Source organism: Phoxinus phoxinus (genome assembly GCF_949152265.1).
Source record: "Phoxinus phoxinus genome assembly, chromosome: 14".
In the NCBI taxonomy this organism is placed as follows: Eukaryota; Metazoa; Chordata; class Actinopteri; order Cypriniformes; family Leuciscidae; genus Phoxinus; species Phoxinus phoxinus.
In genome coordinates, this window is record NC_136889.1 from 9,997,852 (window position 1) to 10,014,018 (window position 16,167).

Consider the following 16,167-nt stretch of genomic DNA (forward strand, 5'->3'; position numbering starts at 1 on the left):
AGTTAGCCTATATCCAGAGGAAGATCTTCACATTTTATATTCACATTCATTACAAGTTTATTGGATTATTTCCATGATATTCCTTTATTTAGTCAAGTTTATTGAATGTGTTTCTGTACAAATGGCTCCATTGCATAAATGGACCCTGAACCATGCAGACGACTCAGCCCAGTTCTCTTATCTGCTGGCATTTGATAGATCTGATAAAAAATTTGGAATCTTAATTAAACCCGATAAACTTTCCACCAAAAGTACTGACACAAAGTACCAAGAGTAATAGATTGTGTTTAAATGTAAATGAATGATAATATAATGTATAAGTGACAGACATCTGCACTGTGCATCAACTGCATGTTTCAACACACACAGGGTCGAGACACTCTTTTCTCATCTCCAGAGGAGGACAGCAGTCTGTATTTTACTTACAGCGGAGGTCGCAATGAAATAGAAGTCCGCAAACTGAACTATGAGGTTAGAAATCTTTTCAGTCTTATTTACATTTACAAAAAAATACTCCTCTAATTACACTTTTATTCCTGTTTTCTTCTGCTAAAGTACTTAGGTATTGAAAGAAGGTTGTCTTGACCCATTTTTGAAAAAATTCAGAAAGTATAATTTTTTTCACCAAAAAGAATTTGGACATATAAGTTATTTAAAATATATGATGGGCAATTTATATACACATTCACTACTTTTTTTGGTCCCACTTTATATTAAGTGGCTTTAAGTGCTATGTACTTACATTGAAATTACTAATTTGATACAATGGACTTATTGTGTACATACATGTTTTTACATTGTACTTATATTTTTTAAATACCTGCATGTAATTACAGCGGTAATTAATGTATGTAATTACATTTGTAATTACACTGTTGACCCTTCCCTTACACCTTAACCCACCCTTAAATTAACCATACCAGCACACCTGTCCCTAACCTTACCCGTATCACACCGCAATAGCAGCAAAAGTGTTTTACAATAAAACATGAACACAATAAGTACATTGTACTTATTTTTCGATGTAAGTACATAGTACCGGTACTTAAAGCCACTTAATATAAAGTGGGACCCTTTTTTTTAAAAAGAAATCTCTGATGCTCACCAAGACTACATTTATTTGTTTAAAAAATTACAGAAACAGCAGTAATATTGTGAAATATTATTACACAGTAAAATAACTGTTTTCTATTTGAATATATTTTTAAATTTAATTTATTCCTGTGATGGCAGAGCTGAATTTTCAGCATCATTACTCCAGTCTGCAGTGTCACATGATCCTTAAGAAATCATTCTAATATATGATGATGTGCTGCTCAAGTAACATTTCTTATTATTAATAATGTTGAAAACAGGTGTGCTAAATAATATTTTTGTGGAAACGAAACCTGATAATTTTTTTCAGGATTCTTTGATGAATAGAAATTTTAGAAGAACAGCATTTATTCTAAATCATTTGTAACGTTATAAATTATGTTACTGTAACCTTTGAACAGTTTAATGCGTCCTTAAAGGAGAACTCCGGTCAATTTTAACATTGAGCTCATTTTTTTGTAAATTTGGAGTGCTGTCAATACAGAGAACAACGACAAAAATCAGTGTTGCCTACACCGTGTTATCCTCTTTTTAAAATTTGCACCCTATTGACTTCAATGGGGCAAGTTTTAAACCTGCTTTTAGCCTCTTAGCATCCTTATTGTTTCATTACAAGTGCCCAGCCATGTTAGATGATAACTTCAGAGTGAACACGAGTGAATCTGACTGCATTAGATGTGAAAGATATGAATAAAAATGATGTTATTTCAGCCAGCGCTCATACCTGTATTTAGTTCCTGTTTTTGGTCGAAGTCCAAAGTAGTCGATTGTCGAGTTCACGCGCATGGGTTTAGTTACATATGATCACGCGCGTGAACTCGACAATCGACTACTTTGGACTTCGACCAAAAACAGGAACTAAATACAGGTATGAGCGCTGGCTGAAATAACATCATTTTTATTCATATCTTTCACATCTAATGCAGTCAGATTCACTCGTGTTCACTCTGAAGTTATCATCTAACATGGCTGGGCACTTGTAATGAAACAATAAGGATGCTAAGAGGCTAAAAGCAGGTTTAAAACTTGCCCCATTGAAGTCAATAGGGTGCAAATTTTAAAAAGAGGATAACACGGTGTAGGCAACACTGATTTTTGTCGTTGTTCTCTGTATTGACAGCACTCCAAATTTACAAAAAAATGAGCTCAATGTTAAAATTGACCGGAGTTCTCCTTTAATAAAAGTATTTATTTATTTGATTTATCTTAGTGACCCTAAACCTTTACATTTTACATGTATAAATATCAAATTAATTGGCAAAAAAAACACTTATCAATGCATTGCACAACACATTGATAATAACTTGTTCAAAATGACAAAGACATTTTTTTTAATAATTTTCTGGTTTTCAAATATGTTTAGTTTCTGTTATGGTTACTCTTTATCCACAAAAAATTCAGATGCCCGAAGAATGGGTCCGAATCAGAAACTGAAGTTAGTTGCCACTTTGCTTGATTTAACAGGGGGTCTAGCAATTATTGTTTGATCTAAAAAGAAAATTGTTTTTAAAAAAAAGTTACAAATCTGTGTTAACCAAAAAAGCAATATTAAACTATTTCATCAACCACATACAATATTTGAACAAAGACAACGATAAGAAGCCAAATGTGTAATTGTTCATACCACATTACAATGTATTAAGTTGATTAATTATAGGCTTTATACCTGTTATAATTCATATATAATTCAGATTTATACATAATGGGCTCCCTGCTCCATCTTTCTGTCCACTAAGGGGTCCTCTGCCTAAAAAAGTTTGAAGACCCCAAATCTAATACAATAACATTCAAACATTTTAAGTGCCCAAATAATTTCATTTATAATTGCATACAGGTGGACACAGCAGCACAGATACCCTGGTATGAGAGGCTGTCCGAGTTTAAGATGCCCTGGGAAATGCACAGCAACAAGCAGACGGTTATAAATGATCTAAACCTATGTGTCCACAGTGGTCAGATGCTTGCTGTCATTGGCAGCTCGGGTATGACAAACTTTATATGTGCAGAATTCTTCAACAGTGCACTTTAAGTGAATAAAACCATCATAAAAAGCCAGAAAGAAACAAAGTGTTTGTTGCAGGCTGTGGGAAGACCTCCTTACTGGACATCATAACATGTCGAGATGAGGGTGGCTCCATCAATTCAGGAGAGATTCTGATCAACGGGAAACCTTCCACACGTTCCCTGGTGAAGAAAAGCATTGCTCATGTGCGGCAGGACGACCGCTTGTTACCGCATCTCACGGTACGAGAGACGCTGACCTTTGTGGCGAAACTGCGGCTGCCTGCGCACTTCACACAGGAACAGAGAGATCAGCGGGTGAGCAACTGAGAACATACAGTAAATGCTTACATAATCACCCAGTAAAAGGTTATGTGTGATTAACTGTCAGCATCCCATATCACCTGTTGGGGGTGTGGGGTGTGTTTGACCTTTACAGGTGGATGAAGTCATCGCAGAGCTCCGTCTGAGGCAGTGCGCTCACACGCGTGTGGGGAATGAGTATGTGCGGGGAGTGTCAGGTGGCGAGAGGAGGAGGGTCAGCATCGCTGTACAGCTACTCTGGAATCCAGGTGAGTCTTTGACAAACCAACATAGGTATGAAATGAAAACATGCTAAAAAAAAAAGTCAACAGGAAATCAAATGTGACCCAATTTACATTATTGTATTTAGCAGAAGCTTTTACCCTAGGTAACTTTGCATTTAAGGCAGCCTATACACATTTTATCAGTTCATTAATCAAACCCATGACCTTGGCGTTCCTAACTTGCTAGTGCAATGCTCAACGGTTTGAGCTTCAATAGGCCTAATGCTATTTACTAAAATAAAGGGTAACACTTTACAATAAGGTTCATTAGTTAACATTAGTTAACTACATTAGTTAACATTAACAAATAATGAACTGCACTTATACAGCATTTATTCATCTTTGTTCATGTTAATTTCAACATTTACTAATACTTTATTAAAATCTTGTTAACATGAGTTAATGCACTGTGAACTAACATGAACAAACAATGAACAGCTTTATTCATATTAACTAACATTAACAAAGATTAATAAATACTGTAACAAATGTATCGCTCATTGTTAGTTCATGTTAGTTAATACATTAACTAATGTTTAATAAATGAACCTTATTGTAAAGTGTTACCAAATAAAGCATGTTCTAAATATTATTGTTGATGATTCATGCACATTAAAAACAATGGCTTGTCTTCAAAATCAAGCAATATCACGAGCAATAGTGATTGTTCCGAATAGACCATATTCAGAGCAGCGCATGACAGGAAAGAAAGCGAGGCTGTGATTTAAATTTATTTTACTGTCTATGGTAATTTTCCACTGCTCATGTTGCCTGCCGTTTTTGTCAACTGAAATTTCTTGGAAAGGTATTTTTGCAGTCTCTCGTCAGCAGAACAATCCAAAAACACATAAAGTAAATAATAGTAGGCTACAACCTACCTAACCCACTGAAGAGATGTCTTTCCCTCACTGCCTCGCTTTCAGTTTCCCGTTAAAAATCAAAAGGTTGCGCTGCTGTGAATATATCTGTGATTTGGGTCGAGAAAAGAGGCGAAGATTTACGTGCGATTATGAGCGTGATATTACTTTTATGCAACAGTTTAAAAAAAACAAGAATATCAAGTAACTTACATTTATGTTGTTGTCTATCTTTGCTTCGCCAAACACATCCAAAGCAACCGTCGCGTCTCAAATCAAATGGAGTGTGTTTGAAGAACGAATCGGTTCAGTAAACTATTCTGCTGACTCGCCAGATTTTTTTTTAACAAAAAGTATGTACGTACATTAATTATTTCTAAAGTCTTCTAAACCCGAAGACCATAAACTATAAAAGACTAAAAAATAAAATACTATAAAAAACCTAAACAAAACTAATTTCCAAAAGTATCTTATTGGTTGCAAAGTTCAAACACCTTTGAACTTTGGTTGCAAAGTTCAAACGTTTTAGATTGTAAACTAAAACGTTTTTTTTTTTTTTTTTTTTTTTTTTTAACGTAGGCCTACTTGAAATACAATACTATGAGTTAAAGTAAAATATGAAAATCCTAAACTTATTTTATTGCAGCTAGTTGCCAAGACAGCATTACTCATTTTCATTTAGTGTAACTTGATGTAGGCTACTAAAATAAAAACTATAAAACAAAACAAAAAAAAATGAATAAATAGAATTAGCCTACTAAAACTTTGACTAAAATTAAAATGAAATTGAAAAATAAAATATAGCCTATATATATTTTAAAGTAAATAAAAACATAATAGTATCTCAATGATACTAAAATAACACTGGTCAGAATCATGACTTTAATTATATTTTATGTGGGGGTTTTTTCAGGTATTCTCATCCTAGATGAACCTACTTCAGGTCTGGACAGCTTCACGGCCCATAATTTGGTCATTACATTGTACCGTCTGGCTCGAGGGAACCGCCTGGTGTTGTTGTCAGTCCATCAGCCTCGTTCAGATATCTTTCAGCTCTTTGACCTGGTGGTGCTCCTGTCTTCTGGTTCAGCTGTGTACTGCGGTCAGGCCAAAGACATGGTACGTTACTTCACTGCTCTTGGGTACCCGTGTCCGAGGTACTGCAACCCCTCTGACTACTACGGTGAGTGGACAGAAGAATCGATGTCTTTAGTTGATCATGTGGTTTGGTTGTTGTATCTGAACTGTGAACTTCTCTTGCAGTGGACTTGATAAGCATTGATAGGCGCAGTCCTGAAAAAGAAGCACAATGTTTGGAGAAAGCAAGGATGTTAGCAGCCCAGTTTGTAGAGAAGATAAAGAACACAGAGGATTTCATGTGGAAATCAGAAGACTGTGGTCCTTCAGCATTGGACACCCCTCAAAGGTACATTTTGATATTCATATTGTTATTTGTTCTTTGCTTTCTTGTGCTTTCATGACAAGCATTTATAATAACCTCACACACATCAATGAAAATGAAAAGCACAGAAGCTGATAATACAATTTCTACACCAGCAGTGTTCCTCATGTTTTGAATAAGGAATCAGTGATCACAGTTTCCAAACAGAAGGATCGCCTGCCGGGAAAAGTGCAACAGTTCACAATCCTAATCAGGTAAACAAACTAGAAAATGCTTTTTATTGTAAAAATGTTTAGCTCAAAGTGTCTCCTGAAAGCTGTTTCCCTGTCTTTTTTATAGGCGGCAGGTATTTAACAACTACCGGGACCTGGTGACGCTGGTGGTTCATGGTTTGGAAGCCTTGGTGATGTCACTGCTCATCGGTTTCCTTTACTTCGGAGCTGGGGATGAGGGTCTTTCTATCCAAGATACTGTGGCTTTGCTCTACATGATAGGAGCTCTGACACCGTTTGCTGTGGTGCTGGACGTCATCGCAAAGTGTGGGTGAATTCAATGTTTGGTTTTTTTGGGTGTCTCCTGAAGTCCAGTGGAGTAATATTTTGTTTTTTTACAGGTCATTCAGAAAGAGCCATGCTTTATCATGAACTGGAAGATGGAATGTACTCAGTCACCTCATACTTTTTTGCCAAGGTAAATAAACTGCATTATGTAAGAAAGAGCTTCAGAAATGACAGTGGTGTCTATGTATAGACCTTTGGTAGGCTACATAGCAAAGCATCAAAATGAAATCACTTTTTAAATTTTTAAATATAATATACAAATTTCACATTGTTGTAAATGCTAGACAGATATAGGATTATATTTTTTGTAGAGCTTTTCATGAACATGCAGTTACAGAGTCGAAAGTGTTGATCAGTTTTTTTTGTTTGGGTTTTGAAAACTGTATTACAATAGATGCACGATTTAACAATGCGCAGTGTGATTAATAATATACAACAGTTAGTTCTGGCCCTCGAATTTGATTAGCCATGCGGCGTTCACTATTATATCATTCCGCTTTTCTGTGTTTATGCATTCCAGACAGACTTACAGTTTATCAATGAATTAGTAGTAATGGGGATTCTTTCCACGAGTTACATCATTATACCAGTAGGTGGCGACAAGTGACTGTCTTTTTGAGTGAGTCATTTGAATTATTCAGCAGCAGTGGCTCAGTGGTTCATGTAGCTTGGTTCCACCTGACCAAGTGTCAAGGTGTCCATGAGCAAGATACCTAACCCCAGCTGCTCCCGACGAGCTGGATGGCGCCTTGCATGGCTGACACCGCCGTCGGTGTGAATGAATGGGTGAATGTGTGGCAATATGTAAAGCGCTTTGGTGGCCATGGGTCTGTTAAAGCGCTATATAAATGCAGTCCATTTACCATTTATTCACTCAACCGTTTCAAACACACTGATTCATCGAAGGACAAAACATCAGTGTTGTTATCGTTAACTAAAATTATTACAAATTGTTCTCAGTAATTAAAGCTGAAATCAAATATAAATATTAGATAAAAGCTTTTTAAGTTTAAGTTAACTGAAATAAAAAAGTTGAAGTACTTAAAAAAATGTGCAATTTTATGTCAAACATATAAGTTGCTCTATATATTAACTTCTGGTTTATTGAAGCAATTGCAAAAGTTGCGGACACATTTTTACGGTAAATAGACTTGGTTGTATAAGTCATAAATATAACTTATTATTAAACTGACTTAAAAAAAATTGTTGGATCTTGTAAGAAAAAAAGTTGACAATTGCTAATTGTTAATCTTATTTTGATGAGTTGAAGTAATGTAAAAACATGTCATGACTTATTGATCATATAATTATTTTTTTACAGATTTGTATGTCATGTACCAGTCTTTTGAATTTAAAGTTGCCATGAAACGGTAGTTGCGATAGTCTTTTTTTTCCCCTATTGTGACTTATACAGTATCTAAGTGAAACTGCTTCTGGAATGAGGAAAATATTAAGGGCGGGACTTGCTTTCTTCCTTGAGGAATTGATTGGATCGTAGGAAGGAAGCTGGGTGTTGCTAACTAAATGGCGGCAGTTCTGAATGCCAGTTTGCAGTTAGTTTAGAGAATATTTAGTTCCACCCTCCGCTGAGACACATCATGAAGAGAACAGATGTCGTATGGAGGGGGAGTTGCACAGATAAATAATTTATAATAAACTGCATCATTCTTTAAAAAAAAGAATAGTTAATTTTGATTTCATGGCGACTTTAATCATTCTATGTATTAATATATGTTTCTAACAACACAGTTAGAAGTAGAAACTCGGTTACATCTGTGCTACATACCAGTTCAAACAGAATTGAGTGACATGACAGGGAAAGGTTACCAGTTGAATATTAGCTCCTGTTCGGCCGATGGACTTTGTCAGCTCTTGACGTTAAATGAGCCAGTGTCTCTTTCAGGTCCTTGGTGAGCTGCCAGAGCACTGTGCCTTTACACTGGTATACGGTGTGCCCATCTACTGGTTGGCTGGGCTCAACAGCGCTCCCGACCGCTTCCTTCTCAGCTTCCTGTTGGTGTGGCTGATGGTGTATTGCAGTCGCTGCATGGCCCTATTTGTGGCGGCAGCCCTGCCAACATTGCAGACCTCGTCTTTCATGGGCAACTCTCTCTTCACTGTCTTCTACTTGACTGCTGGCTTTGTCATTAGTCTGGAAAACATGTGGCTGGGTAAAAACATCACTGAGTTAACTGAATTGACACTACAAATCTGCTAGTATTCCTTGAATTAATACTTATTTTCATTACCAACAGTGGCGTCTTGGTTTTCTTACATATCCTTCATGCGTTGGGGTTTTGAGGGAATGCTGCAGGTTCAGTTCCGTGGGACCAGACTCCCAATCTCTATTGGAAACTTCACTGTAGAATTTGATGGTATTAAGGTGAGTAATCTGACCTCACTGAACAACTATGGTTTATATTCATGGATACAATTACATTTAAATGTTACGCTTTGTTTTCAGGTTGTGGAGATGATGAACATGAACCAGTATCCACTGTATTCCTGCTACCTGGTGCTTATTGCTGTTGCTTTAGTTTTCATACTGCTCTATTATCTGTCACTAAAATTTATTAAACAGAAATCCAGTCAGGACTGGTGAGGAGGACAGATCAAATCAGCAGCATGAAATCTGGTCCACATTTGCAGCTTGTTCCTACCAAGAAACCGCTCTTATAACCACAGATTTTATAAAGCAACTCTGTCAAGTCAAAATATAGCTCTCACCAAAATGAATGTTATGCCAAATATGTTGAATATTCAAAGTATGGAATCTGATTATTTAACTCTTTACAGACATTTTTATTCAGTGTACTGATGCATTTCATCTATTGAGTTCAATCACAACAGAACAATCTCTGGTTTTCAGTTTGAAGGCTTCTGAGATGACTGGGTGATTGAGGCTGAAACTATACCTACGTCAAATAATATTGAGTTTCATATCATTGTACTACCACTAACTGCCGCTGGATGGCAGTAACATACTATGTTTTTTTTCACTCTTTAAAGTTTACTTAATTATTAACTTTTTTGGTAACCACTTGACATCATGTTTGGAAGATACCTTTCAACAAATTTACTGTAACATGTCACAATGTAGATTTGTCACAGTGTACTACTATAAGAGCTTTGAAAGTTTTAAATGTTTAGAAACCCAAATGCACTGGTGTAACATACAGATATAAGATTTAGGCCTAATAATTTGCTACTCGGAATGTATGTGTTTGATTCCACATGTCTGCTGTTATTTATGCAGCATGATGTTTAACAGAGAGATAAATAACTACAACTGCAAGAGAAATAAAAAATACTGATGTGATGTTTCAAACATACTTGTATTTAACAATTAAATATACAACCTAATGTCAAAGTCAGTGTCAGGACAATTTTTTTACTGGATATATTCCAGTCGTAGGCTACACAAAATCTGGATGTCTCTTTATAAGAAATATTGGTAGCACTTTATTTTACAGTCCTGTTCCTTATGTAGCCTACTTATTATTGTAATTACAAAAACTGAGTAATAACTACTAACCCTGAACCTAATCTTAACCCAGCCATGTTACCTTATATTACTCAGTACTTAGGTAAGTACATCACATAAATGCACACACATGTAAAATACAGTGCAAACGAGATATCTGTAAAACTGTCTGACTGTGTGCCAAATGTTTCTGTAAAATTAAGAGCAAGATATATTATTAGACTTGCTCATCTGTTTCAGTCACGTGACTCTTTCACTCATCCTCATATTTGTGTATGGAAGTCTATTTTTTGCCACATATGGGGATGAATTGTGTATTTAGTGTATATATAAATGTACAATTGTAAGAGTTGGTCTATGCTAACTTGAGATCTGTAAAAAAAACTGACCTGGTATGGATCCAATGCACTAGTGACGTAGCTTGCTCCACTGATGGTCATGACGCGCGAGCAGCAAAGTCTAAAACAGATTAACAGCAAAACAACTGTCCTTACAGTAGCTCTTAGTGTCGGCACAGTCTTAGAATGTACGACAGGGAAAACTTAAAAACAATAATGTTTGTTTAAATGGAGGAAACTGAAACGGGCCATGTGCGTACAGGTAGTTGTCCCCTAGTGGTCTAAGCACTGACATTTAACACTTTTGGGATTTTGACGACCAGAGTTCAAGTCTCGGGTCATCGTTTTGTTTTTTTTGTTTTTTTCATACTTTTAGGATTTTGACGACAGATCCCGGGTCATCGTTTTTTTTTTTTTTTTTTTTTTTTTTTTCATACTTTCCTATCATGGTTAAAAGGCAAAAGATATTTTTTAAACTGATGCCAGTTAAGCTCCAACCACAAAAAAATTGAATCAGCCTTTTTTTAAGCCACTTCATCAAAACCTCTCATAATGAGGGTGGGGGAACGGATTCCGACAGCTGTTTTTTTGCCGTCGGATTCTGTTCCCCCCTCTCATTTTTCTTAGCATTGAGGTTCAAATACTCAACAAACTTTTGTTTTCTAGTTGTCCCCTATAGCCTAGTGGTCTAAGCACTGACATTTAACACTTTTGGGATTTTGACGACCAGAGTTCAAGTCCCGGGTCATGTTTTTTTTTTTTTTTTTTTTTTCATACTTTTGGGATTTTGACGACAGGTCCCGGGTCATCGTTTTTTTTTCTTTTTTTTTTTTTTTTTCATACTTTCCTATCATGGTTAAAAGGCAAAAGATATTATTTAAACTGATGCCAGTTAAGCTCCATCCACAAAAAAATTGAATGAGCCTTTTTTTAAGCCACTTCATCAAAACCTCTCATAATGAGGGTGGGGGAACGGATTCCGACAGCTGGTTTTTTGCCGTCGGATTCTGTTCCCCCCCTCTTATTTTTCTTAGCAGTGAGGTTCAAATACTCAACAAACTTTTGTTTTGCACTTGTCCCCTATAGCCTAGTGGTCTGAGCACTAATATTTAACACTTTTGGGATTTTGACGACCAGAGTTCAAGTCCCGGGTCATTGTTTTTTTTTTTTTTTTTTTTTTTAATACTTTTGGGATTTTGACGACAGGTCCCGGGTCAGCGTTTTTTTTTTTTTTTTTTTCATACTTTCCTTTCATGGTTAAAAGGCAAAATATATTCTTTAAACTGATGGCAGTTAAGCTCCATCCACAAAAAAATAGAGTTCAAGTCCCGGGTCATGTTTTTTTTTTTTTCATACTTTTGGGATTTTGACGACAGGTCCCGGGGGTCATCGTTTTTTTTTTTTTTTTTTTTTCATACTTTCCTATCATTGTTAATAGGCAAAATATATTCTTTTAACTGATGGCAGTTAAGCTCCATCCACAAAGAAATTGAGTTCAAGTCCCGGGTCATGTTTTTTTTTGTTTTTTTGTTTTTTCATACTTTTGGGATTTTGACGACAGGTCCCGGGTCATCGTTTTTTTTTTTTTTTTTTTTTCATACTTTCCTATCATTGTTAAAAGGCAAAAGATATTCTTTAAACTGATGGCAGTTAAGCTCCATCCACAAAGAAATTGAGTTCAAGTCACGGGTCATGTTTTTTTTTTTTTCATACTTTTGGGATTTTGACGACAGGTCCCGGGTCATCGTTTTTTTTTTTTTTTTTTCATACTTTCCTATCATTGTTAAAAGGCAAAAGATATTCTTTAAACTGATGGCAGTTAAGCTCCATCCACAAAAAAATTGAATCAGCCTTTTTTTAAGCCACTTCATCAAAACCTCTCATAATGAGGGTGGGGGAACGGATTCCGACAGCTGGTTTTTTGCCGTCGGATTCTGTTTCCCCCCTCTCATTTTTCTTAGCAGTGAGGTTCAAATACTCAACAAACTTTTGTTTGCTAGTTGTCCCCTATAGCCTAGTGGTCTAAGCACTGACATTTAACACTTTTGGGATTTTGACGACCAGAGTTCAAGTCCCGGGTCATCGTTTTGTTTTTTTAGTTTTTTTCATACTTTTGGGATTTTGACGACAGGTCCCGAGTTATCGTTTTTTTTTTTTTTTTTTTTTTTTTTCATACTTTCCTATCATGGTTAAAAGGCAACAAATATTCTTTAAACTGATGGCAGTTAAGCTCCATCCACACAAAAATTGAATCAGCCTTTTTTTAAGCCACTTCATCAAAACCTCTCATAATGAGGGTGGGGGAACGGATTCCGACAGCTGGTTTTTTGCCGTCGGATTCTGTTCCCCCCCCTCTCATTTTTCTTAGCAGTGAGGTTCAAATACTCAACATACTTTTGTTTTGCACTTGTCCCCTATAGCCTAGTGGTCTAAGCACTGACATTTAACACTTTTGGGATTTTGACGACCAGAGTTCAAGTCCCGGGTCATCGTTTTTTTTTTTTTTTTTTTTTTCATACTTTTGGGATTTTGACGACAGGTCCCGGGTCATCGTTTTTTTTTTTTTTTTTTTTCATACTTTCCTATCATTGTTAAAAGGCAAAAGATATTCTTTAAACTGATGACAGTTAAGCTCCATCCACAAAAAAATTGAGTTCAAGTCCCGGGTCATGTTTTTTTTTTTTTTTAATACTTTTGGGATTTTGACGACAGGTCCCGGGTCATCGTTTTTTTTTTTTTTTTTTTTTTCATACTTTCCTATCATTGTTAAAAGGCAAAAGATATTCTTTTAACTGATGGCAGTTAAGCTACATCCACAAAAAAAATGAGTTCAAGTCCCGGGTCATGTTTTTTTTTTTTTCATACTTTTGGGATTTTGACGACAGGTCCCGGGGTCATCGTTTTTTTTTTTTTTTTTTTTTTTCATACTTTCCTATCATTGTTAAAAGGCAAAAGATATTCTTTTAACTGATGGCAGTTAAGCTACATCCACAAAAAAAATGAGTTCAAGTCCCGGGTCATGTTTTTTTTTTTTTTTTTTTTTTTTTCATACTTTCCTATCATTGTTAAAAGGCAAAATATATTATTTTAACTGATGGCAGTTAAGCTCCATCCACAAAGAAATTGAGTTCAAGTCCCGGGTCATGTTTTTTTTTGTTTTTTTGTTTTTTCATACTTTTGGGATTTTGACGACAGGTCCCGGGTCATCGTTTTTTTTTTTTTTTCATACTTTCCTATCATTGTTAAAAGGCAAAAGATATTCTTTAAACTGATGACAGTTAAGCTCCATCCACAAAAAAATTGAGTTCAAGTCCCGGGTCATGTTTTTTTTTTTTTCATACTTTTGGGATTTTGACGACAGGTCCCGGGTCATCGTTTTTTTGTTTTTGTTTTTTTTTCATACTTTCCTATCATTGTTAAAAGGCAAAATATATTCTTTAAACTGATGGCAGTTAAGCTCCATCAACAAAAAAATTGAGTTCAAGTCCCGGGTCATGTTTTTTTTATTTTTTTTATACTTTTGGGATTTTGACGACAGGTCCCGGGTCATCGTTTTTTTTTTTTTTTCATACTTTCCTATCATTGTTAAAAGGCAAAATATATTCTTTAAACTGATGGCAGTTAAGCTCCATCCACAAAGAAATTGAGTTCAAGTCCCGGGTCATGTTTTTTTTTTTTTTTTTTTTTTTTCATACTTTTGGGATTTTGACGACAGGTCCCGGGTCATCGTTTTTTTTTTTTTTTTTTTTTTTTCATACTTTCCTATCATTGTTAAAAGGCAAAAGATATTCTTTAAACTGATGGCAGTTAAGCTCCATCCACAAAGAAATTGAGTTCAAGTCCCGGGTCATGTTTTTTTTTTTTTCATACTTTTGGGATTTTGACGACAGGTCCCGGGTCATCGTTTTTTTTTTTTTTCATACTTTCCTATCATTGTTAAAAGGCAAAAGATATTCTTTAAACTGATGACAGTTAAGCTCCATCCACAAAAAAATTGAGTTCAAGTCCCGGGTCATGTTTTTTTTTTATTCATACTTTTGGGATTTTGACGACAGGTCCCGGGTCATCGTTTTTTTTTTTTTTTTTTTTTTCATACTTTCCTATCATTGTTAAAAGGCAAAATATATTCTTTAAACTGATGGCAGTTAAGCTCCATCCACAAAGAAATTGAGTTCAAGTCCCGGGTCATGTTTTTTTTTTTTCATACTTTTGGGATTTTGACGACAGGTCCCGGGTCATCGTTTTTTGTTTTTTTTCATACTTTCCTATCATTGTTAAAAGGCAAAAGATATTCTTTAAACTGATGGCAGTTAAGCTACATCCACAAAGAAATTGAGTTCAAGTCCCGGGTCATGTTTTTTTTTGTTTTTTTGTTTTTTCATACTTTTGGGATTTTGACGACAGGTCCCGGGTCATCGTTTTTTTTTTTTTTTCATACTTTCCTATCATTGTTAAAAGGCAAAATATATTCTTTAAACTGATGGCAGTTAAGCTACATCCACAAAAAAAATGAGTTCAAGTCCCGGGTCATGTTTTTTTTTTTTTCATACTTTTGGGATTTTGACGACAGGTCCCGGGGTCATCGGTTTTTTTTTGTTTTTGTTTTTTGTTTTTTTCATACTTTCCTATCATTGTTAAAAGGCAAAATATATTATTTTAACTGATGGCAGTTAAGCTCCATCCACAAAGAAATTGAGTTCAAGTCCCGGGTCATATTTTTTTTTGTTTTTCTGTTTTTTCATACTTTTGGGATTTTGACGACAGGTCCCGGGTCATGTTTTTTTTTTTTTTATATACTTTTGGGATTTTGACGACAGGTCCCGGGTCATCGTTTTTTTTTTTTTTTCATACTTTCCTATCATGGTTAAAAGGCAAAATATATTCTTTAAACTGATGGCAGTTAAGCTCCATCCACAAAGAAATTGAGTTCAAGTCCCGGGTCATGTTTTTTTTTTTTCATACTTTTGGGATTTTGACGACAGGTCCCGGGTCATCGTTTTTTTTTTTTTTTCATACTTTCCTATCATTGTTAAAAGGCAAAAGATATTCTTTAAACTGATGGCAGTTAAGCTCCATCCACAAATAAATTGAGTTCAAGTCCCGGGTCATGTTTTTTTTTTTTTTCATACTTTTGGGATTTTGACGACAGGTCCCGGGTCATCGTTTTTTTTTTTTTTTCATACTTTCCTATCATTGTTAAAAGGCAAAAGATATTCTTTAAACTGATGGCAGTTAAGCTCCATCCACAAAAAAATTGAGTTCAAGTCACGGGTCATGGTTTTTTTTTTTTTCATACTTTTGGGATTTTGACGACAGGTCCCGGGTCATCGTTTTTTTTTTTTTTTCATACTTTCCTATCATTGTTAAAAGGCAAAAGATATTCTTTAAACTGATGGCAGTTAAGCTCCATCCACAAATAAATTGAGTTCAAGTCCCGGGTCATGTTTTTTTTTTTTCATACTTTTGGGATTTTGACGACAGGTCCCGGGTCATCGTTTTTTTTTTTTTTTCATACTTTCCTATCATTGTTAAAAGGCAAAAGATATTCTTTAAACTGATGGCAGTTAAGCTCCATCCACAAAGAAATTGAGTTCAAGTCCCGGGTCATGTTTTTTTTTGTTTTTTTGTTTTTTCATACTTTTGGGATTTTGACGACAGGTCCGTCATCGTTTTTTTTTTTTTTTTTTTTTTTCATACTTTCCTATCATTTTTAAAAGGCAAAAGATATTCTTTAAACTGATGACAATTAAGCTCCATCCACAAAAAAATAGAGTTCAAGTCCCGGGTTATGTTTTTTTTTTTTTCATACTTTTGGGATTTTGACGACAGGTCCCGGGTCATCG

The 16,167-nt window shown here is 35.3% G+C and overlaps 1 protein-coding gene across 1 annotated transcript in view; it reads left to right on the forward strand.

The window, feature by feature from the left end:
* The window catches only part of abcg8 (ATP-binding cassette, sub-family G (WHITE), member 8), a 71,810-nt gene that overhangs the window by 175 nt on the left and 55,468 nt on the right, over positions 1 to 16,167 (forward strand). The window contains exons 2-14 of the mRNA XM_079634553.1: positions 370 to 471; positions 2,930 to 3,077; positions 3,176 to 3,414; positions 3,536 to 3,668; positions 5,454 to 5,723; positions 5,804 to 5,966; positions 6,098 to 6,196; positions 6,282 to 6,481; positions 6,556 to 6,632; positions 8,406 to 8,673; positions 8,758 to 8,885; positions 8,967 to 10,230; positions 10,504 to 10,586. Coding sequence (XP_079490679.1) covers positions 370 to 471; positions 2,930 to 3,077; positions 3,176 to 3,414; positions 3,536 to 3,668; positions 5,454 to 5,723; positions 5,804 to 5,966; positions 6,098 to 6,196; positions 6,282 to 6,481; positions 6,556 to 6,632; positions 8,406 to 8,673; positions 8,758 to 8,885; positions 8,967 to 9,104 — 1,965 coding nt within the window. The 3' untranslated portion in view covers positions 9,105 to 10,230; positions 10,504 to 10,586. The remainder of the gene's footprint in view (positions 1 to 369; positions 472 to 2,929; positions 3,078 to 3,175; positions 3,415 to 3,535; positions 3,669 to 5,453; positions 5,724 to 5,803; positions 5,967 to 6,097; positions 6,197 to 6,281; positions 6,482 to 6,555; positions 6,633 to 8,405; positions 8,674 to 8,757; positions 8,886 to 8,966; positions 10,231 to 10,503; positions 10,587 to 16,167) is intronic.